Source organism: Sparassis crispa (assembly GCF_003851025.1).
Source record: "Sparassis crispa DNA, contig_000001F, whole genome shotgun sequence".
Lineage (NCBI taxonomy): Eukaryota > Fungi > Basidiomycota > Agaricomycetes > Polyporales > Sparassidaceae > Sparassis > Sparassis crispa.
The window spans coordinates 2300211-2327349 of record NW_020939748.1 but is presented as its reverse complement, the minus strand read 5'-3'; the positions used below and the strand labels follow the sequence as shown (position 1 = coordinate 2327349).

The window sequence follows — 27139 nt, the reverse complement described above, 5'->3', positions numbered from 1 at the left end:
TTACAGGATCGAACTGGAGGACAGCGAATTGCTTATCTCATATATCCAAGGCGAACCGGTGCTGGCAATCTTTGACCCACAAGGCGATACAGCGACTCCTGAATGCCCAACTCGAGGTGGTAACAAACCAACCTCAGGACCCTGTATAGGTCGGATAATGAGGGATACGCGATCTGGGCAATTTAGTATCGCACAAAACACTTGGCTATGTAACACTGGCATGGACACGCTGCTCTACAAGGCTAGCGGAAAATCACAGGAATTGGTACAAGAAGCAATCCAAAAGGCAGGAGGAGCGAAGAAGAAGCTCGAAGAGCTCATCCCCTCCTGCCTGATGGGGTACAAAGATGTCTTCGAAAAGAAAGTGGCAGAACGGTTCCCGAGCTCACGGGCATGGGACCATGCTATCGATTTAAAACCAGAATTTGTACCAAAGGACTGCAAGATCTACCCCCTATCCCCTAAAGAGCAGACGGCACTCGATGAATTCCTAGATGAGAATACACGAAAAGGATATATTCAACCATTGATATCGCCAATGGCATCCCCTTTCTTCTTCGTAGGAAAGAAGGATGGGAGCCTTAGGCCTTGCCAAGATTATTGATACTTGAATGAAGGAACGATCAAGAATGCCTACCCACTTCCTCTGATCACAGAACTCCTCGACAAACTCAAGGGAGCACGCTATTTTACAAAAATGGACCTTCGATCTGGATATAACAATGTACGGATCAAAGATGGTGATCAGTGGAAAGCAGTGTTCAAGACAAATCGAGGACTATACGAACCAACAGTGATGTTTTTCGGACTTTGCAACTCCCCGGCAATTTTTCAGAAAATGATGAACGAAATCTTTAAGGACCTGATCGACGAAGGATGGATGATCATCTACATGGACGACATCCTTATCTTCTCGAATAACATGGAAGAACATCGACAGCATACGCTTCGAGTCCTAGAACGACTCAAGCAAAATGATCTGTTCGTCAAACCGGAGAAATGCACGTTCGACTCCCAAGAAGTAGAATATCTTGGGATGATCATACGTCCGGACCATATTGGAATGGACCCGATCAAGTTGAAAGGAATCCAGGACTGGTCAGAACCAACAACGGTGAAAGCCGTCCGCGCATTCATTGGTTTTGCGAACTTCTACAGGAAGTTCATCGATCATTATTCCGAAATAGTACGACCACTCACAGACCTCACGATGACGACAAAGAAACCGATATGGGAATGGACCCCCAACTGCCAACAAGTGTTCGATACGCTCAAAGCAAAGTTTGTCTCTGCCCCCATGCTCCTCATGCCAGATAAGACGAAACCCTTTATCATCGAGTCCGATGCCTCGCTTGTGGCTACAGGAGCGGTGTTAAGACAAACTGACGTCAACGGAGACCTCCACCCATGTGGCTATTTGTCAAAATCGTTTAACCCAGCCGAACGGAACTACGAGATCTATGACAGAGAACTATTAGGAATCGTTCGTGCCCTCAAAGAATGGCGCCATTACCTTGATGGCTCTCCTCATCCAATAGTAATACGCAGCGATCACAAAAACCTGACCTACTACTGGACGGCCCAGAAGCTAAATAGACGCCAAGCACGATGGAGTCTCCTTTTATCACAGTTTGAACTCCAACTGGTGCACGTTCCAGGAACGCAAATGATACAATCGGATACCCTATCTCGGTTGCTTGGAAAAGGCGACCGGGATCATGATAATGAAGATCGTATCCTTCTCCCAGAAGTATTGTTCGTACACTCGATATCGACACAACTATACCAGGACATTTGTGCACATTCGATTAAAGATCAAGTTGTTCACGATGTGCTTCAGGCCTTACAGAACAAAGGACCACCACCAATGAAATCTGCCCTCGATGATTGTAAAATCACCGACGGGCTTGTCCAATACCGAGGACGCGTATATGTACCCCCAGTACAACCTCTCCGACGTGATATTATCAAGTTGTACCATGACACACCAGCCATGGGACACCCAGGTTCTTACAAAACCCTTGAACTCGTCCGACGTGATTTCTGGTGGCCAGGACTTTACTCTGCAGTGTGCGCCTATGTGGAAGGATGTGCAGGGTGCCAACAGATGAAGATCAATATGCACCCCACTAAATCTCTTCCAATGCCTATACCAGCAACCCTGAACGCATTACCATTTTCCTGTTCATCAGTCGACTTTATCACAGACCTACCAGTATCACGTGGTTTTGACTCTCTCATGGTCGTGGTAGACCATGACCTTACGAAGGGGGTAATTCTTTGCCCTTGCTTGAAGACGGTCACGGTGGATCAAACGGCAAAACTTTTCCACGAAAAAGTTTATTCCCGATTCGGACTCTCAGACAAACTGATTTCCAATAGAGGAACACAATTCGCATCACATGTATTCCAAGAACTATGCAGGATACTAGGAATCAGGTCCTCAATGAGTACAGCCTACCACCCCCAGTCAGATGGAGAAACGGAACGCGTTAACCAAGAACTAGAAGTGTACCTCCGACTCTACTGCGGTAACAACCCCGAGTCATGGGTAGACCAACTACCGGACCTCGAATTCTGCCATAACACACGCGAACACTCAGTGCGGAAGATGTCGTCATTCCGCATGATGATGGGATACGAACCACGCGGAATCCTGTCGGTACTCCCTAGGAAAATTGTACCCTCAGTCGAAACTCGGTTATCTGAACTCCAGAAGATTCGAGATGAGGCCCTAGCCATGCACGAGCTAGTAAGACAGCATATGGCAGAACGGATCAGAAAAGGCTCACCACACTTCGCAAAGGGTCAGAAGGTCTGGCTCGATACAAAGAACCTGAACATCGGGTACCCAACACGGAAGATGGCTCCGAAACGTGAAGGCCCCTTTATTATTGAAGAACGAATAGGCCCCGTGGACTACCGCCTGACCCTACCACGAGGATGGAGAATCCACCCCGTATTCCACGCCAGCCTTCTATCACCTTACAAAGAAACGGAGATCCACAGCCCAAATGATACGAGACCACCGCCTGACCTTATTGAAGAGCACGAGGAATACGAAGTCGAAGCAATCCTAAACCACCGACAAAGATACGGTTGGACCCAATACCTGGTCAAGTGGAAAGGATATGCTTCTGCCGAGAACTCATGGGAACCTGAAGCGAATCTGACAAATGCCAAGGGACTACTAGGGGAATACAAAAGGCGACGATGCCTGCGTCGTATCTCAGCAATCGCCCGCATAGACCTTCACCACTTCTGAACCTCCACTATGCCATCATCTGGAGCGCAGTCTGTTGTCGACAACTACTTTTCTGAAACTTCTCCGACTCCCTCGCCACACCCTAGGAACTTTAGGAGAGTGCCAGTGCACGACATACGAGATAACCTTAGGGCCCATCTCCGATTCTCACGACGAATTGGAACTATTGGTGACCTAGAAGACTTCGTCGTTGGCATAGTTGACTCAATCAATCCTATACGTTCTAGAGCCACCACGCCATCCTTACCCGACATGCCCTGGACGAATTGTGAGCCCCACGAGTCAAGGGCGGTCCGTGTACTTGCAGAATACGAGGAGTTGTATCTCCAAGCCCTAACCACGTTGGACGACTCTCACGCGCAGTATGCGCTTAGGATCATCCATTCGCAACAAGCTGCCAAATCGGAAATTATTTCCATGCAGCATGCAATAGCAGGAACACGACGATACACGGAGAGGATGGAAGCGTTAGCGTTAAGCATGGGGGATAGAATCCAGCGACAGGAGGAAACGCTAGCCCTAATGTTTGCCCAGACGAACTCGTACCAACGACTCATTGAGCTTGATGCAGACGCCACGCAGCCGTTCCTCCTCACCTTTTTAACAGACATGCCACCAGAGACCTTGCAAGAGGGAACACCCCCCGTACCTCCACCACGACCATCACATCTCGCCTTCGACCCCATAACAGTTCCTACCCCGAACCCATTCGATTTGTTTGAAGGCGCTTCGACGTCTTCCGCTCCAGCAGCGACTCACGAAGGTATTTCCATCGCACGGCCTCTACGCCCAAACCCCCCTTCAGATTACGTATCGGAGTGGAACTTTAGCGACAATCCCAACCATCATGCTGAAGGGTTATCCCCGATGACCACGGAAAATGCAGTGCAGACCAAAACGTCTGAACACTCGGATCAATCGACTCAGACCCTCGTAGATCCAGGAGAGAGTGAGCCTGGAAGGAACATCTCCCCGTTTCCTCCCGCCTTCTCCACAGCGCTCATCGGGCCACACCGAACCATCCCAGCATACATCGCGTATCAACGACCACATCCCCAGTGCGTGTTCTGCAGACAGTATACCCATCCGAAGTATACCTGCCCATTTTCCATTTGCGTAATCTGTCAATCTGTCCTCACATCCCACGACCCGAATGCATGTCCTGCGTTGCTATCCAACAGGATGCGTTGCTACTACTGTGGAAAACAAGCACCTGGCCACACAATAGAAGGTTGTTCCCACTCTCATGACTTCTACGCAAATTACGACGCGCGCGAGATAGCGTTCTCTTACCCTGACCCTCAAACGGACCCGCGATTCTCTGACTTCGATGGAACGGGTTCATTGTATACTGAAGGGTTTCCGATGAACAGTGTAATGCCGTCGGAAGCAGGAGATATGTAGGAATGCCTTTGAGGGCAAAGGCGGCATAGGAAGGGGCTTATGTTACAACGGTATGTTGAGTACCTATCTTTTTTCTTTCGATTACGTTGTACGATTACGCATTAACCCGAGACTTCGAGTCTCGATATCTCTCGACTCAATCTGGACTCTCTCTAGACCATGACACCATAGTCTAGAACCTGTACTGACTCATCCCTCACTGTGAGGGTACTCACTGACTCAGCCATTACTGGCATGTATTACTCAGCATGTACTATTAGTATATAAGGCTGAAATCGTCGACTGGAACCCCAGTCTCGATCTGGTTACTTTACCTCTCAATACACGGGATTATCACTAGTCCTTGTGTGATCTTCTTGACTCTCGATTCTTGACTTGCATTTACTTAGTCGTCGAACGACTTAGTACTTGCTTGACGAACCTCGGACAAGTGGTACGCCCCAGCGGAACATGCACTGGGATCACGTTGTCGTGGACGCGTGCCCCTCGCACCGGTGATGCGGCGTGGTGCATCGGCAACACGGTAACAGGGTGCGTCGGTGACGCGGTGCGCTCCCGGGTCGTGGCGCTGGCCTGGCACGCCCTCGGTGTTGGCGGCGTGGTGGGTGCGTCGTCCTGGGTATGCGCCCCTGACGCTGTCGGCGCGGTGCGGTGCGTCAGCGACGCTGGGCGCGCTCATGCATCGGCACCTGCGTGGCGCGTCCTCAGCACCGGTGGTGTGTCAGTCGCGACGTCCGCATCCTGCACTGCGGTCGCTGTGGGCTCCGTTGCGCAGCCACGGTGCATCGGTGCGCTTGGCACCACCTGCGCTGTTGGGTGGTCGGTGGCCCGGACAGCAAGGCGCATTGGTGTCAGGCTGTCGCGGGCTTGCGCCCCTCGCACTGGTGACGTGGTGTGCGCATCGTTCGTGTCCTGCGCTGCGGCCACTGCGGGCGCGGTCGTGCAGCTGCACTACGGTGCTGTGCTCACATGCATCAGTGCCGTGCTGTTGTGGTCGCGCGCCCCTGGTGCCGGTGATGTGGCAGGCACGTTGTCCATGTCCTGTGTCACGGGTGCTGTGGGCGTGCGTGCACCACGATGCGGTGGTGTCGCATGTGAACGTGTCAGGGCCGTCGGTGTCGTTGGGTGCTCGGTGAGACAGGTGCGTGGTGGCGGCGCTGTGGGAGGTGACGGGGCGGGCGTACCTCGTGCATCGTCATGCTTGCATGGCATCCGCTCCTGCTCCCGGTCGCTCCGCGTCCATTCCCACACCTTCTTCTCTGGCCTCCTCTCCTCCCTTCTTCTCTCCTCGGCCTCTTTTACCCCCACACTCTCCCCTACCGATTTTTGGGGCCGGTTTTTTCGGTCCAGGTGCGGCGCATCGCTCTTGATGTGGCGTGGGTGCTCGGGCTTGGCGAGCTTTTCAGACACGAGGGAGGGGGAAGCAGGGAGTGCGGGTACTGCGGTAGGAGTGGCGACGTCGCATTTGACGTGGTCACATGTCATGTGGTGATGCGTCCATGCCACGTCGAAAGTTGCGCAGGTGACGGCAGCTCCCAGGCATTCTGCAAGGGCGTCAAGGCGGTGGTGAGCACGCTTGATGGTGGTAAGGCCGTCTTCGCAAGCATAGCACTCGTGGAGGGTGGCGAGGTGGTGATGTCACTCGACCAGCCAGTCGGCGATTGTGAGCCAATGAGTGAGGTTGTTCGCCTCAACCCATCCTCGCAGTATGTTGGCAACACAGCCTATGTCACTGATGATGACCGTGACTTCAGAGGTCCTGAGAGGTGTTGCCAGGTAGGTATGACGTGCAGGGCACAGTGAGTGCTCCTGCCCATCCAGCCAGTAGTATCCAGTCATAGCAGAACTTCAGCAGTAGTTCTGAGACTACAAAAAAAAGTGTAAAGAGCCTAGATCCTTAGGCTCACCACGGCTGTAGTGGACTCAATATATAGCCAGAGTAAGCTAAGACTGAGTAAGTACAGCTAGATGGTGAGTGTAAAGGATAAAAAGCAACTTGCTTATGTAAGTAGTAAGCAGTCCATAATGAGTAACAGTCGTCAGAACCGACCCGTTACAGTAACTGTGGCGCGAAAGTTTCTAACTCCCCCTCGCGCCGCACGTCTGCGGTCGTTGTGAGGTTTGGGACTTCGGGTCTCCTTTCCGCATGCAGCACGTCTGACGCATTGCTAGGTAAAGTGCCTGGAAATATATTTTGCTCCCCCTCACTCTGTGCTGTGAGGATAGGTACATCGGATCCTATTTGCTCTTGTGGCATGTGAGGCGCGTTGCCAGGCAAATGGTCCGGGAAATTCGAAGAAAATTGGAAATTACGTGAGATTTTAATCTGGCGCATGTGCGCATCATAATATTTGATGGCTTTGGGTCCGTCCATGTATCCAACAAAAATATACTTGTTGGCACGGGGCGCTAGCTTTGATAGTGTTGCGTCCTCCATGAGAACCCATACGGGGGAACCAAATTCTTGCAGGTATGAGATATTTGGTTTCGTCCCATTCCATTTTTCTTCGGGAGTTGCCCCATTTAATGCCTGGGTAGGCGATCTATTTTTAATATAGACTGCGTGAGCAATCGCTTCAGCCCAAAGATAACAAGGTAGATCTCTCACATAGATCATCGCGCGCGCTAGTCCAAGCAGTGTGCAATTCAATCTCTCAGAGACTCCGTTCTGGGATGGTGAGTACGGCGCAGTCGGACCCATCTCGATCCCTTTCATTTGACACCAGTTAATTAATTTGGTGTTCATGTATTCTCGACCGTTGTCGAGCCTGAGTCGCAAGGGTTTGTTTCCAAACTTGCGCTCGATATAGGTAATATAATTCTTTACCTTTTCAGTTACTTCATCTTTATGCCTCATAAATAGTACTGTACTTCGACGACTGTAATCGTCAGTAAATGTAATAAAATATTTCCACCCTTGTAGAGCAGCTGTCTGCGCAGGTCCCCACACATCTGTGTGTGATAATTCTCCAGGTACCTTGCTGCATTCATCCATCTCTTTGGGAAATGGCTTCCGCGTCGCCTTTGCTTGAATGCACGCCTCGCAATTAATTTCATCTGGGCTTGGCGAGATTTCTAGGCCATCAACAAGCCCTTCACGATATAATCGCATAAGTGCTGGTTTCCCGATATGGCCATAGATCTTGTGCCACTCTTCCCAGGTATGCGGGCCGTATTCCTTAGCAGTATAGGTTCGCACAGGTTGCGGAACTATTGGACGCAATTTCAATGAATATAGTCGTCCATTTTTCTTGCCTATAGCAAGAGTGTGTTTATTTTTATCTATTAGTATTGCGCGACTATTACCCATAAGTACTCTTCCTCTCACGTCATCCAAACGCGTGATGGAGAGGAGGCTATTGGGTGCTGTCAGCGCATACAGTACACCGTGGAGACGGAATTTCACTTTCCGGTCTCCTACTTCACTTTCGACATTGACCGTACCGCGGCCTAATGCCTGTGTTGGTTGCGGTCCGATGCCCGTGATTGTGTGATCTTTGAGCGCCTTATAGGTCGCGAAGACTTCACGATGATTTGTAATGTGCGAAGTTGTCCCGGAGTCAGCAAACCACTCATAGAAAGAAGCGATTTCGCCATCAGATCCGAGAGATACAGTGTCACTATCATTATCGTAGGCTATTTTTGCCTCATCCTCTTTCAATTCGACCTCGTGCACTTCGTAAGCACGTTCCGTCTTTTGCCGTTTCATTGGCGAGCCCTGTCCGGCTTTGCCGCCGCCTTTAGCCCAACAATCTGTGGCCTTATGCCCGAATTTTCCGCAATTCATACATTTGACCTTGTCGCGGTGCCGACACTCGTTACCAAGATGTCCCGGCTTTCCGCAGATCGAACATTTTTTGTATTCCCCAAAGGGGCGCTTCTTTCCTTTGGCAACCATGGCTTGGTCCGAGGATTGACCGCGCTCGCCACGCTCGTGCCTTCGCCTATTTTCATCAAGAATGATGGCAATCAATTCTTGTGATGTAAGCTGAGGGCGCACGTTGTCAGCACCTTCGGCGCCAACATTGCCGCCCATGGCACCAAAGTAAGAGCTGAGGAAAGAGTCCCAGCTCTCCGGTAATGAGGTAGCCAGAATGAGCCAGAAATCCTCGTCAGAAACAACCTTCCCCATTAGGTGGAGTTGTTCCTGGATCTGTCGTAGCTGTGTAATGTGACTGGAGATATTATCTTCTTCCTTGGCTTGCATCCGGTAAAAACGCCGGCACAGCGCGAGAATTCCATGCTGTCCACGCTGTTCCTTGACTGTGCGAAGCGGCTCCCACATGGCCCGTGCCGTCTCGGCTCCAGCGATGTGCACCATCTGGGAATCTCCCAGCGATAGCACAATTACGTTCTGGGCCTTGAGGTCCTTCTCTCCCCAGGCGCTAATCTCCGCCTCTCTCGCTGCCCTATTGGCCAGGTCATTACTCGGCTGCGGCTTCGGTGTCTTTCCGGTCACATACTCCTGGAGACTCTTTTCATTAAGGATGGCCTCGACGCGGCACTTCCACGGGAGCCAATTGTCTTCCTTCAGGAGCGGGATCCGGTAAGCATTGCTATTGCTCGTATTATTAGTGCTGGTCGACATTATTTGTTCTCGTACTAGTAAGGGGGTAACAATTTTTATAGCCACAATAGGGGCTGTTATTATCCGAGTATTTATTGGCTAGAGCCGGGGCTCATAACCTGTTAGAAATCGCGCCTTAGTTCCCAAATAGGAAGGTAGTGATGGTGGGTCAAGATGCATCGGGGCACATGATTATGTGTCCTAAAATAGATTTCTGTATATATACAGTTCTAGACGCTCCACTTTATATAAGCAAATTTCCTTCTTTGTCTTTCTTTGTAATCATGCCCTCGGCTTGTCTGCCCTTGGGTGCTCCCCAATTTCTGGAGCTCCAGAAATTTGGGCGCTACTTTCCAACAGTTACGGTCTCGCAAATCTTGCTGTTCCGACAGTGGGGCATTTTGTAGTTCGCTTTATGATTTAGAAATGCTCTAAATCCTACGGGAAGGCATCCACTAAAGCACAAACCTGAGGCCCTGTTCGGGATCCCGATAATCATTATAGAGCCGCTCTAGCAATGTCCCAAAACAGTGCAGAGATTATCGCACACCTGTCATGTGATGAAAAGACCGTTGGCCCAGAGCCTCTAACCCTAGCTTAGGTGCCCGAGCCTCAACCGAGCCCTGACCGACATCTTCATTGGGATTTGCCGAGCAACCGATTGGCTAATTCCACATCAGTCTCGGTCTGTCGTGACCAGTCTCGACTTTAACACGTGAGCGGCAAATCCCCGGCAACATGGGATCTCATCTTATCTGTAGCCATATTGGGCAATCTGGAGTCCATTTAACTTTTGGCGGGCAGAGGATTCTACAGCGGCCGGATTATCGGGATCCCGAACAGGGCCTGAGTGACTTGACTGCTCAGGCTGAACTCAGCATCACGTGCTTTAGTATCATGTGATAATTATGTAATCAAATCTCCCCATTTCCACCTTTCCACGACGAATCCTCCGAGAGACGAGAACACCATGGTTTCGTTCCTACGGACCCTACGGTCTGCATATCGCGTTGGCATCAAAGAATGGTGGCGTCAATTGCAGTACATCGGCGACGCAAAATCTGGCAAATTTATGGGCAAGGACCAGTATGCGCACTCACCACTGCTCCAGTTATCGTGCTGATACTCGTGAAGGTTCGGCAACCGCTATTTCGAGAACTTGAACCCAACGGAGGAATTACCAGGTGCGACGCTGAACCTTTGGGTATATTATGACGAATGCGAATGCCGGAACATTAGGGCGTCACCGATGGGTTGACTACGCTCAGGTCCGTCTCAGAATTGGTCTGACGCTACGCAGCTGATGACCGTTCCTGGGCTTTAATAGCACTATTACAACGCAACGCAAGTACCTGCTGAATGGCACGCTTGGCTTTCTCATATCCGCAAGGAGCCGCCTCTAGAGGATCGGGTCATGCAGAACCTTTCGCCTCCGTGGAAGGGGGTACGTCGTTCGTTTCGTCTCATTGACCATACCAACATATATAATGCTGTACGATTATACAGCGTTGGGTTGAGAACTTGACCGGAACCAGAGGAGCATACAGGTCATACAACACAACTCGCCCGAAGTATGAGGCTTGGGAGCCCAAAGTAGCTGCCCGAGGAGGACCATCGTCATGAAATCTTCGTGCACTGTACTTACAGAGAAATTACTGTGTTCGTTCTGCCTGACCCTCTTTGTTGCACAAGATGTCCTCTACAACCAGCTCTGCAATCGCGAGGCTCGAAGTTAATCCTGGGCTCTCAATGCCCAACAAGCTGATCATCGGCCATTTAGCCACCTGACTATTCTTCTGCACGCCTGCGAATGCCTCCGGATAGTCCCTGCGGAACACAAAGTCTTGGAAGCCTCCGTGCGGGAGAACGAGCTTGGGTCTGACCCCGCAATAATCCGGCTGGAATCCATTGAAACCAACGTGGGGCAGGTATTCCTGCACGGCCTGGTACATCAACTTCAGCTTCGAATCACTCGGAATCAATAGCTTCAGCCAAAAATCTGGATCCGCGGACTCGCCAGTGGCATGCTCGTTTGGATTGAGCCAATCGAGGTCTGGCCCGAATCTGATCTTTCCCTCCATGTCGAGCGTTAAGTGCGTGCCCAGCGACTGGAAGGCATGGCTGGTGGCGTCAGGACATGGATAAATGAGGTGAGATACGTGCTCGACGCCTGGGCCGCGGTAGGACGCATATGAGCCTCGTCCGTAATACATGGGGATGCGTGATTCAGCAGGTAGCAATGCATTGAGAACCAGATGCGCGGAGAGGCCAGAGCAATTAATCAATGTCCTCGCTACTATCGCGTCTCCTTCGCCATCGCCAGTGACCATCTGCACGAGCCATCCTTCGCTGTAAGGATCCACTCGAACTACACTCGTTCGGTAAACGAGCTCTCCGCCCTCAGCGTCTGCAATGTCATTCTCCAGATTCTCCATCAGTGCGTGCGAATCCACGATACCGGTTTCAGGGCTCCAAAGTGCGGCTGTGATATCCTCGGACAGGTCTGACTCGAGCTGTCGCGCCTCATCGCCACTGATAAGCTTGGTAGGCAACACAGTCTCTTCGTGATCCGCAGGCGAATGTGGAGGCCAGGCTAATTTCCCAGCTTTGGTGTGGAGGTTCTGGATGTAAGACCGCTGATTATCGCGCGCAACGACCAATTTCCCCATCTTCTTGTGTGGAATACTGTGCTCATGGCAGTATTCGTACATCAGACGTCTTCCACGAAGACAAAGCCGCGTCTTCAGTGAGTCTGGCGGATAATAGAGGCCTGGGTGATGGCGTATAAGTTGTATGTCTAGAACAAGGCTGCGGGGTATGTACCTGCATGGATCACCTCCGAATTTCGAGAGCTGCCTTATGCTTAAGTAATGACCATGCACTTCATATGATGACATTTACCTGGATTCTTCCCCTGCAGTGCTGTGCCTCTCCACTAGGAAAGTCGACTTGGATGGAAAACGTCGCGTAAGGTTTCGAGCAACGGCCAAACCGACGACACCTAGGGAGTGCAGTGAAGTGAGATATGCACTGCACACATTGAATACTACTATTCACCTCCACCGATGACCAAGTAGTCAACAGCATATTCCGGATTCTGTTCGCAATTGCGATGACACTAGACTGAGGTAATTGATTTGGATAATCACCTTAATTTTGTACTTCCCGCTCGAATTGAGAGCTGCAGCAAGACCTCGGACCTGCATTTGCGTCAGCTTCGAAGTGCACCTCCTCAGATCTAGTACTGGTCGGAAATACGAACTGAATATAGTCGGGCTCCGATCGGTCCGGAGTGCAAGGGTCGTGAGCAAAAATCGTTAGCCCGATTTCGATTGGTCAATTCGTCCATCCCAGATCTCTTCTTCTCGTCCGTCATGGCATCGAACAATCCCTTGCCTCTTCCTCAGCATGTTCAGGACGATGACAAGCTCGCTTCATTTGATTCCATTCCCTTGTTCATGAAGTCACTACCCGAGGATGCCGCGGACGATCCTGTGATCGGAGCTTTGCAAAGTCTTGCGTTCGAAGGTACACCAGACGGTAAGTCTGTAAAATCGTCAATGTCTAGCGGCACACATGAACTATTCATTTCCAGAGGTTGCACAAAATTTCAAAGAACAAGGAAACGACTACTTTAAAGGCAAGCGGTATCGCGAAGCACTCCAGTTCTACACTCAGGGTGTGGATGCTGCCCCATCCAATAAAACACTTATGGAGGCTCTGTTGTGTAATAGAGCTGCTTGTAACCTAGAACTCAGTGGGATAACGCGCTCTATTTTGTGACAACAGCTTTGACATTCATGGATTGTAGAGAATTATGGCTTGGTCCTGAAAGATTGCTCCGAGGCTATAACACTGAACCCTCAATCATCAAAAGCGCATTATCGCTCTTCCGTGGCACTCCTGGCCTTGGAACGGTTCGAAGAGGCACTTGATTGCTGTTACCGATGTCTGCGATTCGACCAGAATAACGAGAGTGTTCAAGCCGTGCGCGAGAAGACCGCGCAGCAGAAAGCATTACAGGAAAAGAAGGAGAAGGAGAAGCAGGAGAGGATACGAAGAAAGGGGGTGGAGAAAAGACGCTTACGTACTGCATTCAAGGTGAGTCGTCAACCACTGTCGGTGATACTAAGGTGCCACAGGTATGTTGTGTGCCAGGAACGCAACTTCGTCACGATATCGCAACCAGAGACGGACTCAGAAAGTCCATATCTACCCCGCTTTGATCCTGAGGACCCCACACAAAGCACCTTGATCATGCCCGTATTTTTCCTTTATCCGCAATATGCGACCTCCGACGTCGTTTCTCACTTCGTGGAGGATACGCCGTTCTCAGCTCACCTTGCCGTCATGTTCCCACCGCAAGCACCTCCGCCAGAATGGGACACGAAACACGAATACGTTGATGGGCAGCTCGTTATTTACGCCATGACCCATCGGAAGCGTCTATTGAAGGTAGGCAGAAGGATGTCACTCAGAGATGTGTGCCATGCTGCTCGAGGGAAAGATGGAGAACTCCCTGATGGCCTGGAAATCAAGAATGGATGCTTGACATTTGTGGTATTACCGAAAGGTGAAGTGGAAAGGAAATGGGTTGAAGACTTCAAGGCTCAAAGAGACATTACCTAGTCATAGTAGGAGTGTGCAGGCACAATCATACAAGTAACACCTGACGAACATCAGACTGCTGTAGTTTCTGCATGTCACGCATATATCCCTGTGTGCGCAGGAAAAGCATGTATGACCGGTGAACCGAGCGAGATACCAGTTACTACTCCTTGGATGCTTGCAACTTGCACACTTGCCTAAGTTGGATGTCCACTCAGAGAGATCTCAAGATCTCAAAGTTAGGGTTTCCGGGGGCCCCTCACGTGCATGCACCTGCTCACCGGATAGCGACACCGCGAGATTTCACAACTAGCAAAATCGACGACGGTGGTAGGCTCGGTGAGTACCTTGTGCATTTTTCTATGAAATGTGGAATGGCCTACAAGATAGATGGATGGATGAGGTGTGGTTGTTTGGAAGAGGAAACGCATAAGCGGTGATGGATGGATGCTGTCGAGTTCGGATGCTGATACTGGGCTTCATGCGTCCAGGACCCATAACCATCAAGATGTCCGTTCAGCACAAGATCCTCCGCACAGCTAACGCGCCTACGACCGCCCCAGATGAAACCGAGATCAGTGTCGCGCAGGCTCTGATCGATTTGGAGAATGGTGTCCCCGAGCTCAAGACGGAACTTCGACCTTTGCAGATTTCGGCAGCCCGTGAAGTCGATGTTCGCGGTGGCAAGAAGGCCATCGTCATTTTCGTACCTGTGCCACAGCTGAAGGCATTCCACAAGGTCCAGCAAAGGTATATGTTTCTCCCATGGCATGCTACCTGCAATTATTGAGATCGTGCCCATAGATTGACCAGGGAGCTAGAGAAGAAGTTCTCAGATCGCCATGTCGTGTTCGTTGCTCAGCGTCGGATGTTGCGCAAGCCAACCCGCACCTCTCGGGTTAAGCAGAAGAGGCCTCGCAGCCGCACGCTCACCAACGTCCACGAGAAGATTCTTGAGGATCTGGTCTTCCCTACCGAGATTGTTGGCAAGAGGACGCGTGTTGCTGTGGATGGATCAAAACTTCTGAAAGTGTACGTTTTGTAGTCGTTGGCACCTCTCGCCGAGGCGAACTCACACGTTATCAATAGCTTCCTCGACTCAAAGGATGCCACGTCGCTTGAGTACAAGCTTGACTCCTTCTCGTCGGTATACCGCCGTCTGACAGGCAAGGATGTCGTGTTCGAGTTCCCAGTGCAGGCGCAGGAGTAGGCGAGAGTGATTTGAGACATGTCTTCTATTATTTCCCATTCGCAAAATGTATGCACGTGCAACCATGCTCTGGTCCATCTGTTGAGTTCGTCATGTTGTGCCTGCTCCTGCACACCATCTTGATCGGACGCAAGTCTTGCTGAACCCAAGTTGGCACAATATTCACGGTGATAGCAACGCGACTCACGTGATCTCGCGTGGCGGTTCCGATCCGAGCACCTATTATGGCACTTCTTCGCTATGTGCTTTCTCTCCTCTTGACGACCCTCCGCTAAGGCGACACCCTGCACATCTTGAGGCCAGGCTACGCTAGAATAATGGCGGATTATTCGCGCTTGGACCCGTACAGAAAGTCCAGATTTGACCAGGGTGTTGATGCCAAGATTGTAATTATGGGAAACACAGGTCGGTTGACTGGGGAGCCGAACGCTCCACCCCATGGCAGAGGCTAATGATTTCTCACAAATGCCCAGGTGTAGGGAAGACTAGTTTGTTACACAGATACACCCACAACAAGTTCGATCCCAAGAATACGACCTCCACCACTGGTGCATTTTTTGTCACGAAGAAGGTATATGTAGACGGTATCAAAGTTAGACTGCAACTATGGGACACGGCAGGTCAAGAAAGGTTTCGTAGCATGGTGAGTGCACGTCGTCTATTCCGCGTTGTGGTATAAACTGTTAGCGTTCATTGCGAAGGCTCCGATGTATTACCGTGGAGCGAATGCCGCTTTGCTGTTGTACGATATAACAAATGCATCTAGCTTTGATGACATTCGTGGTTGGTTAGAAGGTGAGATAATTTTCTCGCGGTTGTAAACTTCTGCTTAATCTTGCCACCTCTCTTTACCGACAGAGCTGAAGAAGAACTGTTCTCCTGACCTCATCATTTATATCGTGGGCTCGAAGGCCGACCTGCATCGCTATCGACAAGTTACCAGTGATCTCGCGCGCCTGTCTCTGCACACTTGGTTCCCACCGCCAAGAGCACCAACCCCGCCGCCGCCGCCGACATCAACGTTTTCTTATATCCGCCCTCGATTCACGTCCTTTCCTAGTATTCGTTCTGCGCCTGTAACAACTTCCGCGCCGGAACCACCTTTGTCTGCGTCTCACGAAACCGTGTCCTATGTCGACTCCCACGCTTCTGTGCTGAAGCGCTCGAATACTTCCGCCCCAACTCGACCACGAGCTAAGAGCGGAAGCCTCCTTCTTCCAAGAGCAAATTCTACCACTGCCGCAACTCGTGCTGCTACACGTCAAGTACAATCACCTTATGGCTCACCATTTGGACACCGTGCCTGGAATGAAATTTCTGGCGCCAGCACCACCAGCTTGGACGGCGACGAGGACGCAGATGATACAGATAACCAGGAATGGGGATTACACAAGGGCATGGAGCTCTTCGAAGTTTCAGCCAAGGATGATCTTGGTTAGTCTATTCGATCTGTGACTTCGGTCACATTTGACTCATGCTCGGGATAGGTATTCAATATCTGTTCGATACTTTGATTACGACTATCATCGCGAGGAAGGATAGTATTGAACGCGAGAATGAGCTGAAGAAAAGGGACAGTATCTTTCTTTCGACAGCTTCTACGCCTACATGGGCAGCTCAAGCGGATGAAGAAGAAGCTCGAGAAAAGGCACAAGCAGCAGCAGGATCGTCTTGGGGCTGTTGTCAAGCATGATGCGCTGGTCGCCTCGCTTCCTTCGCACTTGACATGTTTTCGCAGTTTCGCGAAGACGGAGTCCATGTCTCGTGCGTCATTCCTTTCATGGACTCTAGCTCTTCTCCCTGCGCGACCTTACGACGTCTCATGACCATGACCTGCATTGCCCTGGACTCCCGAGTTCAGGAACTCACTTTCAGCGCTGATTATTAGTAGTAGGATATCCATATCTTATGTCTTTCCTCTTCTTCCTGAACTGCTTCTTCTTACTTAACGCATCATATCGATACCTTACACATATACCATGTCGACAGTCATGCACCCGTACGCTTAATAGGTTCCAATATGGCCATGCTAAGGTGTACAGTTCTGTGGATGCACATCTTGTTTCCCCGAGGCTCGAGAGTACTGCCACAGCTTCCCCAAAATGGAAAGACATACGCCGGCGGAGCGCTTGAGTCGGACAAGTTCATCCTCCGGGCAACCGAGCTTCACCATCCTCTCCTCCGTCATCTCAATGTCTCTCCTTCCAATAAATCCTGCCAGAAACGCAGGAGAGGATGATGGAAGTGTGTGCACTCAACAGCACTGCTTTCACAGTTTCGATGCATTGTTCTGCGCACTCACCTCCAAGAAGCCCGTATCTCCTAATTTCCCTGACGAGAAATAGTGAGTGGTGGGGCGCATATCTTCCGATTAAAGTTCTCATCATATATAGCCCACTTTTTGTGACGTGGAATACCCGCTCGTCTCGTCCAGGACGAGCTCCGAGACTAAGAGGTTGCATCGGAAATTTTGAGCCGTTACCTCTCCGGGCAGGTCTGGCGGAGTATGCACTCATCAGTGCGTTCCAGGATTCAAGGTTCAGAAAGATCGAAGAGCGGGAGCTTGAAAGCCTCGAGTGCGGGTATGGCTTATATTCGTCTTCACGAGCTGCCCGCCTTTACTCGCCGTTTTATCAGCATCTCTCTCCTGACCGATTTTGAGGATGCCACTTCCTATCTCGATTGGACTATTGGAGTGCACGGAATCTACATCACGTTTCCGCACCCTTCATTGCTTGTATCATCCCCGTCTTCTTCGTCCACGCCTTCTCCGCTGTCGTCATCTCCTTCACTGCCCACTCGCAACAGCTTGAAACACACTTTCCATGCAACGTACCTTCCGCAGATAGCCCCAGAGCAGGGATGGGACAAGATCGAGACCGTCGACAGCGCTATCCATAAGGCAGGCTGGAATGGCCCCGTCACCGAGGACTTGCGCCGCAGCATCAAGTTGCGCAGGTACCAGAGTCGGAAGTGCACCGTTAGTTGGGAACAGTATGTCCAGTGGAGGACTGCGTGCGGCGGTAAGATGTAGAGTATACCATGACGAATCGAGACGACTTTCGTTGTACTCCTTAATACCTGTTGTGCTCTGTAACGCTCCGTAATAAACGCGCGTGTATTATACACTACTTTTCTGGTTCTCGTAGATCCGCTGCCTGAAGCGCTCCAGTCTACCGCCCCAGCCACCTCCAAACCGTTCCTCCAATTGTTCCCAGACCTTGCGCAATTTTCTTGCATCATGACCGCTCGTAGTGGCAAACGCCATGAGCACCCAAAAGATCGTCCTCTCACTTGGCTGGACATTGTGCGGGAGCTTCAGAAAACTTTGGAAAAGTGCGTGGAGATTGTCCGACGTCCACATGGAAGACTTCAATCGACTTGACAAGAGTTCAGCTCCTTTCGTGTTTGGTGAAGGGGTTCCATGGCGCGCGAAACCGAGGAAAATGGCTCGAAATGCCGGAAGAGTAGGGGAAGACAGGTCCGTTTCTTCGGTGCCGTCAGTCAGGGAAGATCGCGTGGACAGTGAGACCATGTCCATGAATACCTGGAGGCTGCGAACGAGATCACCGTGATACGAGTAGCACTGGATGAGGGTATAGTAGGTGGTCGCGTCCGGGAGAATTCCCTCTGGGATAGAGAGAGCTTCTGTGGTATACAGGTATTTAACAGCGGTATCGATGTCGTCCTGTCCTAGATCATCTTCCGGTGCGACGCGATGTAGCAGGATGCGGTAGACCGCGGAGGAAACGTCCAAGCGGCCATTTCGTGCGTACGCCCAGATACACGCATTAAGGCCATCGATACCAAGCTCGAATCCTTCATCCCTCATCCGCGAAAGTGTAGTTCGAACACCGGAGAGCTGATTTTTGCGCGTGTAGTATCTAATGAGTGCAAGATGGGTGATCCGGTTTGGTGCCAGTCCGGATGCTTCGAGCATGGACGAAGCGCGCCGTAACGCGTTCTCTTGCAGCGTGCGCCCCGCAATGTTCATCAGCGTCGTGAAGGTGATGATATCAGGGCGAACCTCCTCACGGTGCGCATCGTCAAAAACCTCTCGCTCCATCGCAAGAGTGGCTTCACTGCGAGAAAAAGCAGCACCAGGGCGCCTACCGGAAATCATGTCTTCGTAAACGTCCAGAGCAGCCTTGAAGTCCTCCAGCCGCGTCTTCCGCCAACCCTTGCCCGCACAATCTATCAGCGCGTTCCATTGCCACACACGCACACAACCTCCAGTCACGTGAAGAGTCGAGAGGACAGACAGAAGGCGCAGAAGTAGCGCTCGTGTCCGAGGACGAGTTGACGCGAGGAGACGCGTCAGACGATGCAGGTGTGCGTATGGAATGGGGAGCAAATTGTCGCGACGAGGAAGAGCCATGAGGGCTTGGTACGCATCCCATGCTTCTTCAGCAGCAGCAGTGGTGGCCATGATATTCTCTAGATCTGCGCGGTTTAGAGACTCATGGCCCTTAACAAGGGAACTTGCATCCGCGTCTGACTGGATTGCAAGGGAAACGTCCTCATGTTGGATCGGTGGGGAGACCTCGCGATCTCCAAGGTTTGTTATCGACTTACGCATGACTGCGAAGTGCGAAACGTGAGGTGCGAGCTGACTATTCTGGCAGTCCACTGTCTTCTGCGTGATTGGTGTAATGGGCGTCTTCTTGTGCCGCTGGATACGTAGAGGGGGGATGACAACGACAGCAAGACGTCTGTGTATAGGCGATCCGGTGGGAACTGACATTTCAGCACCGGTGGATTCACTGGCATTGGCTTTGGTAGGCATAGTACTGAGACGCTGGCTGCTCGCCTTCTCTTCTTGTGGTACGTCGTACCGGCCAATACTGCGTTCGGACATCTCATGGCTGGCCAGCTTATGCACTGATCTGCAATACTGCAGTAGCAAAGAAGGAGACGCGTCATGATACCGTTTGAGGCCCAGAGAGGACACTCTCAGCATCAATGGACTATGCAGTCATCCTGAGCACGAATACAGTGAGTGAATTGCTCAAAGAGGTGTGAGCGGCGAGGCATACCGCGACGCCACGAGCACGACGACCACTAAAGTCCTCCTGGAAGAACGAGGGTAAAGGCGGCACGTTGTCGAGGATGCTGTCGTTCGTGGTCGTGGAGAGCAAGTCGCAAGCAATTTACCCCGGCGGATCCACGTCAGATCTGGCACGTGCTCGCTTCCGTCGGCCGCTCTCATCACACACTGGATTGGCTGCCTTCGCGTCTACATCCTTACTGTCATCGGAGGCAATCATGGCATCCGCAGTGTGAAGCACAGCATGATCATGTAGAAAAACACAATGTGTAATCGTAAGGTACATAGCAAAGGGAAACCTCACGCCCGCGCCTTGAGTGTGCCCAAAAATCCCGCCTTCTCCTCGAACGTTTGGAATGCCCCGTGCTGTGCATTGCCGTGAGTAATCTAAATGTAAGACAAGATGGGGTATTACTTACACCAAACTTCGAGGAGGTGTCGATGAATTTTAGCTGGACTTTCTCGAGGTCGCGGCGAGATGTGTGTACCATGAGCGACTTGCGGATGGTGATGACACGCTTCTTGGTTCCAGGGATGGAACCCTTCAGCATGAGATAGTCGTTCTTCACAACACCATAGTGAGGGAAGCCACCCATTGGCGTGATTGTCTTCTTGGTGATGTCGGACTCCGTCGACGCATTCGCATCGTCAGAGCCAAGACCAATGCGGTAGATCTTCTTGTTGAGTTCGGTACGGTGGTGGTATCCATCTAGACACTGTTCAGAGAAACCAACAGCTCAAACAACAGGAGTACCTACTTTGACCCGCACGAGCAACTGAGAACATGACTTTCGAAGGATGCCAGGCACCGATACAGGCGACCTTGCGAAGACCTTTGTGGGTCTTTCTCGGCAGCTTCTTCGTGCCCCATCGGTGAGTGACACCCTCGAAACCATGACCCTTCGTGACAGCAATGATGTCGACGACCTGATCCTGCTCGAAGACTGTGCTGACGTCGACCGGCTTCTCGAACAAGCCCTGAGCGAACTCGACCTTGTCAGCAACGGAACCACCGTTGACCTGAATCTCCATGAGGTGAGCCTTCTTCTGGCTGAGACCGGTTTTACGGATCTGCGTATGTGCAAGAACGCGAACCACCGTGCAGTACTTGCGGATACGCTCGAGTTCGCGCGCAATGGACTTGCCACCGTCCTCAGCATGCTTCTTCGCGTAGCGGGTGAACGCCTTCTTCTTCGAGCGGTACCAGTTCTTGTAGAAGCGACGCTTGAGCTCGTCCGAAAGATGAGACGCCCAGACAGTAGTGAGGGTGCGAAGACCACGGGGAGTCTCAACATAGCCAACAACACCAACAACAACCATTGGTGGTGTCTCGATGACCGTGACCGCCTCGACGACCTCCCTCTTGTGCATCTCTAAACAAATATGTCAAATCCTGCACCTTGCACACACGATGTGGGAGACACGCACTGGATCCAGGACGGTCGAGATCGCGGACAATATGGGTCATACCAGCCTTGTAACCCATCATGGCAGTCAAGTGCACTGGTACTTTAGGATCGTCCTGATGGCATAATCAAGTTACGCAAAAAATAGCAAAACATTCGACATACCTTGGGGAACGCCTTAACCTTGCCGCGATGGCGAGCAGCTCGCTTGCGAGGCAGGAAACCTAGGGAGCCATGGCGCGGCGCCTCATACTAAAGGGTTCCTGGAGATGAGGATACGCAGGCGATAATTCTGGGACGAATCGTACACACCTTACGGTGACTAGAAACACGGAAGGATTAATGACAAGTAGACGAATTACGGGCTGTGACGATCACCCACTCACCTCATCTTGAGAAATTTTGGAAAGGATGTGCGCGTGGTGAATCACTGGTGATGATTGCAAGTGAGCCTATGTGGCGGTGGCTAGGTGAACTATGCAGTTATGCCCATATTGGGAAGCAAAGACCCTGTGCACCCGGCTGAAGTGATTTTTGATGGTTAAATCCTTAAAAACTCTCGCGTCTCCCATAAACGCGTGTGTCACAAGAATATATCACACATGTGACGAGTCACTTATGGCACTCAGTAACGGTTGTATTCTTTCTCGACTTCACACTCAACTATCTTCTCCTTGGGATATCTCTCCCCACTCAACAACCACCATGGCCAATGCCGCATCTCCCTCTTCGAAGGAGTCTCCTATTGTTCATCGTGCGATAGTCACCTATGGTCGTCGTACGCATGTTGTTGCCCCCGACACGTCCATTACTATTCCAAACATCCCTCATACACGCGTCAACCTCGATCACAAAGGATCTTTAGAGCGTGAAGACGACATTTCTACGCCTCCTAGTACATCTGACGCGCCTCTTTCTCCCCACCTCTTGGTGGCCGCTCGTGAAGAGGCGAGCGACGATGGCGAATCGATGGCGCCCCACTTCCAGTTCTCATGGAGGCAACGTATGCAGGATATCGACGATGAATATTCAGGGCATCCGCTTAATGGGAAGGCATCTCTTGAAAGTGCTCAACTCGACGAGGCAAATAAGTCTTCGCACCCTGGTACCCCCACTCTTGAAGCTACCGACGACGTATTCGATGGTCCCCTCCCCATCTTGACGAGTTCTTCGCAGCCTGCCAACGACGGAAGATCTCCCATATGGTCTCCTGCGCACCGACGTGTGGTTCCGCCTCGGCCACATACACGTAAATTGGCAGTCGTACGCGATTCTGACTCCGATGTAGACGCGGAAGCCGATCACCCATCTACTCCCCATTCTTCTGCACATCAATATAACATCACTACACCACCTTCCCGTTCGTCACCAACGCCGCCGACATCGTTGGGAGCACCTTTAGCAAGCGGTGGCCGTAAAGGGAAAGAGAGAGCGGTGGAGCTGTTTGCGTCGGACGAAGAGCTTAATGCCTCTGACAATGAGACCCGCAGTGTCAAACAGAAGGGTAAAGGTAAACAGAAGCAGAAACGTTTAAAGGTTTGTCTGCCTTGTAGCTGCAATTAGATGAGCTATGGCGTTCTGATATTTCGTCTTCAAATAGCGACCGACGAAAAAGGAGCGGGAAGAGACCCAGAAGACGACTGCCCGTATCGTTGCCGATCGTCCAGTATCTCTTCCACGTGTCGAAAATAAGAAGTTCGGCATGATGGAGTTCTTGGGCAAGCTCAAGTAAGTGATCCTGCTCTCGGGGCTCCAGTCAACGTCACCGACTTGGACATTATACAGACTCAGATACAACGCCCCGCCGAGCTCGCCTTCAGACCCCATTCAAGCATTCTCGTCATCACCTTCAGTTGGAGTCGTAGCGCCGACAGATGATGCTCATGATGCGCCTACTCCAGCTGGCACTTATCCTCCAGAGACCCCTGCCCCATCCCCTTCAAGACAGTCTAGAGAAACCTTCACCTACTTGAGCCTCCTCGGACCTCAGTCTCCTGGTGCGGTTCAGACAGTTGCAGATCAGTCTGGCAGCGATGAGGAGATGCCAGACGTGGGTAGCCTTCTTCAAGCAGACCACGCGAAACGGACCAAGGAAGAACAGCGGAAGCGACTCCAGCAGGAGAAGTTGCGCTTGGTAGAGCTACAGAAGAAGAGAGCGCGACCAGACGAAGGAGACGACAGTGATCTCGAAGTGGTGCAGGATGATATGAAAGTCGTCATCGAAGAAGAGGCCAAGGGTAGGAGGGTGTTCAGCGCGCACAAACCTTCGGTCGGCAGGAAGAAACAGCTCACTCTCGCGCTGCGAAGCTCGAAAACTACTCCCCATAAACGGGTCATGAAGCAGTCTACCAATGGGACAGCAATGTTGGAATTCGCGGCGGTTTCCGTTTTCACGAGGCCTGCGGACACCAGGGACCATGGGACTATTAGCATGAGCCACACCGACGTAAGCAAGTTTCTGCTACAGAATGCCATCAAACAGGCGGAGGCATTGCAGCGGGCGAAGGAGGAAGAATGGGTGCGCAGGGGAGGAAGGCTAAAGGGCAGACCGGAAAGTGACGAGGAAGGCGTGGACACCAATGCCAAAATGCGCGCAATTATTTCGAAAGCCTGCTCTGAGGCACCGCGGGAAGAGGGAGATGCGGACGGTGTCCAAGCGGACGACGAAAGTGGTGGTGCGGAGTCGGATGGCGAGTATCATCCGGACGATGAATCGACCGATGGAGCAGATGCGGAAGATGAGAACCATGCTCCCATGACGATGTCTGAGTGGGGTGTAGATTCCGACGAAGACTCATCGCCCAAGCTGCCTCTTCATGCACCACGTTTTCGGCGTGGACGCCCATTGGCAACCCTAGTATCCGACGACGAAGACGTCGAAGATCATGGCCAGTCCAGCCGAATAGGTGGACGGTTGGCCCACGGCAGCCCCTTGGTTGGACTACTGTCGCCGCAACGACAACAGTTCGCACTGAACCACCGCGGGTCCCTGTCATCATTAGAAGACCGGACAGAAGACGGCACTGACAAGGAGAACGACGAGCGCTTGATGTTCGACAGAGGGGAGGACAAGGAAAATACGTCTATAGTCATACAACCGTCTTCCGTGCGACCGCATGTCGGTCGTATTCCCGGGTCCATACTTGGCGACGTCGATTTGTGGGGGCCGGACAGCGCGGAGCTTGGGGACTGTCGTCTTCCACTGAAGGAACTCCTTACGGAGGATGATCCCGAAGATCCATTTTTGTTTACGCCTTCACGTCCACCCGCACGACAACTCCTTTTCTCCGTGGACGCACGGAGCCCCGCTGAATATGATGTCGTTGATGAGTCGCAATCTGGGTTTAGTAAGCTATTTGAGGCGGGTTCATTGAGAAGAGGTTCTCAGTCATCCAGCAATATGAAGGGCGGCGGCTTGTCACAATTCTTTATCGGGACGGTAAGTTTTGTCTACGTATGTTAACGAACGCGCTGACAGCGCACAAATAGGCTAGCATTGACCGTTTGGGGGAGCCCATGCCCACTGCCGGTCCTTCATTGACTCTCGACGTTCAGCTGCAGCCCGCGCTTGAAGTCAATGAGGGCCTCCGACGCAAGGCCGACAGTATCTTCGACAAGGAGCAAGAATATCTGGCAGAGGCATCCAACCAGAACCTCGAGCCTGAACCCAAGCTATACGTAGACGAGAACGGGTATGATTATCATTTTCTGACCTATGTCGCGCTCACAACAACTGTCATCGCAGCTTCCTCACTCAGACAAAGCCGAAATCCAGTATCCCACAGACTCACCAGTTGCCATCACCGAGCCAGCTCGCAGCACCTTTCCGAGCCGTCCTCGGTGAGACAACTCTTTCGACTCTCAGCCGTTCGCGTGATGGGCTGGATTCGGATGAGTTTGAGATCCTGGCCGAGCACCCGAGTACGCGTCTCATGAAGAGGCGTGAATTACCACATTCGCGTCGTTCGAGCCCTTCGCCAAGTCCCCAGAGGCCAAGGATGGTGAACGCGTTTGATCTGCTGCGGCGACGGCCTCGCTCTCCCACGCTTAAGGGACATCGGAAACTGGGGCCATCCGAATTTATCGAAGGGGAGGCAGAAGAGTCTGATGAAGACGCAATGCTGGGCTTTGGGGGCCATCGCAGGAACGATGACGATGCCGAAGAGAGCGATGACAACCAAGACCAGACCTTAGCTGAACTCGTCGATGACACTGTCCTTGACAAAGACACATTGGCGGAACATGCTGTTCTGGAGAAAGTGAGGTCAGTACCCTATCGCTTGTCCCGACGGAGTCTTTTTGGACGCATCCATACAGAGAGCATCAACAAGAGGATGACCGCGCGCTCGAGAAAGTCCATATGGACGCCATCGAGGGCAAATATAGGACTAAACGACGTGATCGAGGTGTTGGTTTTGATGGCAGCGATTCCGACGACGACGATGAGGCGAGGAGACTGCGACGGAACACTATCAGTAAGAAACGCAAAATCGACCGCGATAGCCTTGAAGAGTTAGGTTCGTTTGATCACGATCATAATTTTGCGGCAGTAATCTGACTTTGAAGTAGCGAGACATCAGGAAACTCTAGCTTTCGTTGCGGCATATCATGCTGAAGAAGAGGACGCCGAGGATTTTGCCCATATGCAACACGATGAGATGACACTGGTCGATGAGGACGGCCAAGACGACGAGAATGCCCAAGAAGTCACTTCCTTTGCGCAAATCTACAACACGAATTGGGGCGAAGTTGAGTGATCTCTCATCTGCGTGGCCTTCTCCTGAATTGTGGTCGTAGGTCGAGGCATTCGACAGCCGAAACATCGCGTGGATCGAACGCGACCACGAAGATGAACTGAGCTTGAGAGTAAAGGAAGTTACCACCAACTCTAAAGCCGGCATGAGTGCGCGTACAAACTGGGACGCTGCTTTAGCCGAGGTAAGCCTAAGCATGTGAACCTCGGGCCATTTTTACACCTACTTTATGTTGTACAGCGGCCACGAGGTGTTCGCGAAGACGATGAACGCAATCGTGCTCGAATGCAGAGTTGGGCTCGAAGTGAGCGCACGTCACGAAACAGTGCTACAGGATATTCCACGGGTGGATCTGTTGTTACCGGACACGGAAGAGCAAGGACAGGTGGGTCCGTCACTGGACAGCGCAGGGACACGAAGGGGTCCGAGGCAGCGAGCCAACCTGCCCGGTTGACGAAAGCATCAAGTGCGCTGTCTGCTGTTCCCAGCAGACGCAGCAGGTTCGGTCCTTAGCGCACGAACGCTAAGGCCTTAGCGTTCGTAGTCTTCGATTCATCACCTCGTGTCACTCACTGTGTTTATTTGGTTATTGTTGCTTTGTATCATGGAAGCCATATGCATGCTCTTGAGATCACATACATAGTTGTGTATTTGACCTTTCATTCAAACGCAACAATTTGCAAGCGTGCTCACAATGAGCGAGCTAGTCTATCTACTTCAAGTTTGTGATGCAGCACCTCGTCCCAAGTACTGGCAGCCCTAGTGCCAAACGAAGTCACGCCATAGAAGTACGTATGCATCGGCCTCATGAATCAATACGAAATACATGAACCGGGTGTACCACGAACGCATGAACTACAGCCACTAATTATTATTCA

The 27139-nt window shown here is 51.6% G+C and overlaps 14 protein-coding genes across 14 annotated transcripts; 9 read left to right on the top strand and 5 right to left on the bottom strand.

Annotated features, from left to right (window-relative positions):
- Positions 1–220: 220 nt before the first annotated feature.
- Positions 221–604, top strand: SCP_0208040 (hypothetical protein; the record flags this gene model as incomplete). The annotated part of the gene is made up of 1 exon (XM_027754716.1): positions 221–604. One exon carries the CDS (start codon positions 221–223, stop codon positions 602–604), a length of 384 nt encoding a protein of 127 aa, XP_027610517.1.
- Positions 605–838: 234 nt separating this feature from the next.
- On the top strand, positions 839–1596 carry SCP_0208030 (hypothetical protein; the record flags this gene model as incomplete). Its single annotated transcript, XM_027754715.1, has 2 exons — positions 839–1483; positions 1549–1596. 2 exons carry the CDS (start codon positions 839–841, stop codon positions 1594–1596), a joined length of 693 nt encoding a protein of 230 aa, XP_027610516.1.
- An 850-nt stretch (positions 1597–2446) lies between these two features.
- SCP_0208020 (Transposon Tf2-12 polyprotein) lies at positions 2447–3265 on the top strand (the record flags this gene model as incomplete). The annotated part of the gene is made up of 1 exon (XM_027754714.1): positions 2447–3265. The coding sequence occupies one exon, from the start codon at positions 2447–2449 to the stop codon at positions 3263–3265; it is 819 nt and encodes a 272-aa protein (XP_027610515.1).
- A 9-nt stretch (positions 3266–3274) lies between these two features.
- Positions 3275–4669, top strand: SCP_0208010 (hypothetical protein; the record flags this gene model as incomplete). Its single annotated transcript, XM_027754713.1, has 1 exon — positions 3275–4669. One exon carries the CDS (start codon positions 3275–3277, stop codon positions 4667–4669), a length of 1395 nt encoding a protein of 464 aa, XP_027610514.1.
- Positions 4670–5344: 675 nt separating this feature from the next.
- SCP_0208000 (hypothetical protein) lies at positions 5345–6154 on the bottom strand (the record flags this gene model as incomplete). The annotated part of the gene is made up of 2 exons (XM_027754712.1): positions 5345–5581; positions 5639–6154. 2 exons carry the CDS (start codon positions 6152–6154, stop codon positions 5345–5347), a joined length of 753 nt encoding a protein of 250 aa, XP_027610513.1.
- A 1844-nt stretch (positions 6155–7998) lies between these two features.
- SCP_0207990 (hypothetical protein) lies at positions 7999–9257 on the bottom strand (the record flags this gene model as incomplete). The annotated part of the gene is made up of 2 exons (XM_027754711.1): positions 7999–8025; positions 8091–9257. The coding sequence occupies 2 exons, from the start codon at positions 9255–9257 to the stop codon at positions 7999–8001; spliced, it is 1194 nt and encodes a 397-aa protein (XP_027610512.1).
- Positions 9258–10206: 949 nt separating this feature from the next.
- SCP_0207980 (NADH dehydrogenase [ubiquinone] 1 alpha subcomplex subunit N7BM) lies at positions 10207–10859 on the top strand (the record flags this gene model as incomplete). Its single annotated transcript, XM_027754710.1, has 5 exons — positions 10207–10322; positions 10371–10420; positions 10476–10504; positions 10564–10680; positions 10743–10859. The coding sequence occupies 5 exons, from the start codon at positions 10207–10209 to the stop codon at positions 10857–10859; spliced, it is 429 nt and encodes a 142-aa protein (XP_027610511.1).
- A 165-nt stretch (positions 10860–11024) lies between these two features.
- SCP_0207970 (pyridine nucleotide disulfide oxidoreductase-like protein) lies at positions 11025–12442 on the bottom strand (the record flags this gene model as incomplete). Its single annotated transcript, XM_027754709.1, has 6 exons — positions 11025–11063; positions 11120–12006; positions 12060–12088; positions 12138–12237; positions 12294–12333; positions 12386–12442. The coding sequence occupies 6 exons, from the start codon at positions 12440–12442 to the stop codon at positions 11025–11027; spliced, it is 1152 nt and encodes a 383-aa protein (XP_027610510.1).
- A 168-nt stretch (positions 12443–12610) lies between these two features.
- SCP_0207960 (hypothetical protein) lies at positions 12611–15054 on the top strand (the record flags this gene model as incomplete). Its single annotated transcript, XM_027754708.1, has 8 exons — positions 12611–12776; positions 12832–12993; positions 13048–13337; positions 13395–13691; positions 14063–14183; positions 14336–14594; positions 14649–14876; positions 14934–15054. The coding sequence occupies 8 exons, from the start codon at positions 12611–12613 to the stop codon at positions 15052–15054; spliced, it is 1644 nt and encodes a 547-aa protein (XP_027610509.1).
- Positions 15055–15371: 317 nt separating this feature from the next.
- Positions 15372–16747, top strand: SCP_0207950 (predicted protein; the record flags this gene model as incomplete). The annotated part of the gene is made up of 5 exons (XM_027754707.1): positions 15372–15459; positions 15528–15697; positions 15756–15849; positions 15913–16488; positions 16542–16747. The coding sequence occupies 5 exons, from the start codon at positions 15372–15374 to the stop codon at positions 16745–16747; spliced, it is 1134 nt and encodes a 377-aa protein (XP_027610508.1).
- Positions 16748–17246: 499 nt separating this feature from the next.
- Positions 17247–18088, top strand: SCP_0207940 (Uncharacterized protein; the record flags this gene model as incomplete). The annotated part of the gene is made up of 3 exons (XM_027754706.1): positions 17247–17398; positions 17448–17636; positions 17692–18088. 3 exons carry the CDS (start codon positions 17247–17249, stop codon positions 18086–18088), a joined length of 738 nt encoding a protein of 245 aa, XP_027610507.1.
- An 87-nt stretch (positions 18089–18175) lies between these two features.
- Positions 18176–19912, bottom strand: SCP_0207930 (hypothetical protein; the record flags this gene model as incomplete). The annotated part of the gene is made up of 1 exon (XM_027754705.1): positions 18176–19912. The coding sequence occupies one exon, from the start codon at positions 19910–19912 to the stop codon at positions 18176–18178; it is 1737 nt and encodes a 578-aa protein (XP_027610506.1).
- A 489-nt stretch (positions 19913–20401) lies between these two features.
- Positions 20402–21898, bottom strand: SCP_0207920 (60S ribosomal protein; the record flags this gene model as incomplete). The annotated part of the gene is made up of 7 exons (XM_027754704.1): positions 20402–20467; positions 20521–20810; positions 20860–21474; positions 21530–21623; positions 21673–21759; positions 21820–21829; positions 21894–21898. The coding sequence occupies 7 exons, from the start codon at positions 21896–21898 to the stop codon at positions 20402–20404; spliced, it is 1167 nt and encodes a 388-aa protein (XP_027610505.1).
- Positions 21899–22212: 314 nt separating this feature from the next.
- Positions 22213–26774, top strand: SCP_0207910 (hypothetical protein; the record flags this gene model as incomplete). Its single annotated transcript, XM_027754703.1, has 9 exons — positions 22213–23043; positions 23108–23235; positions 23293–24946; positions 24997–25199; positions 25253–25771; positions 25825–26024; positions 26077–26255; positions 26305–26445; positions 26502–26774. The coding sequence occupies 9 exons, from the start codon at positions 22213–22215 to the stop codon at positions 26772–26774; spliced, it is 4128 nt and encodes a 1375-aa protein (XP_027610504.1).
- Positions 26775–27139: the final 365 nt, after the last annotated feature.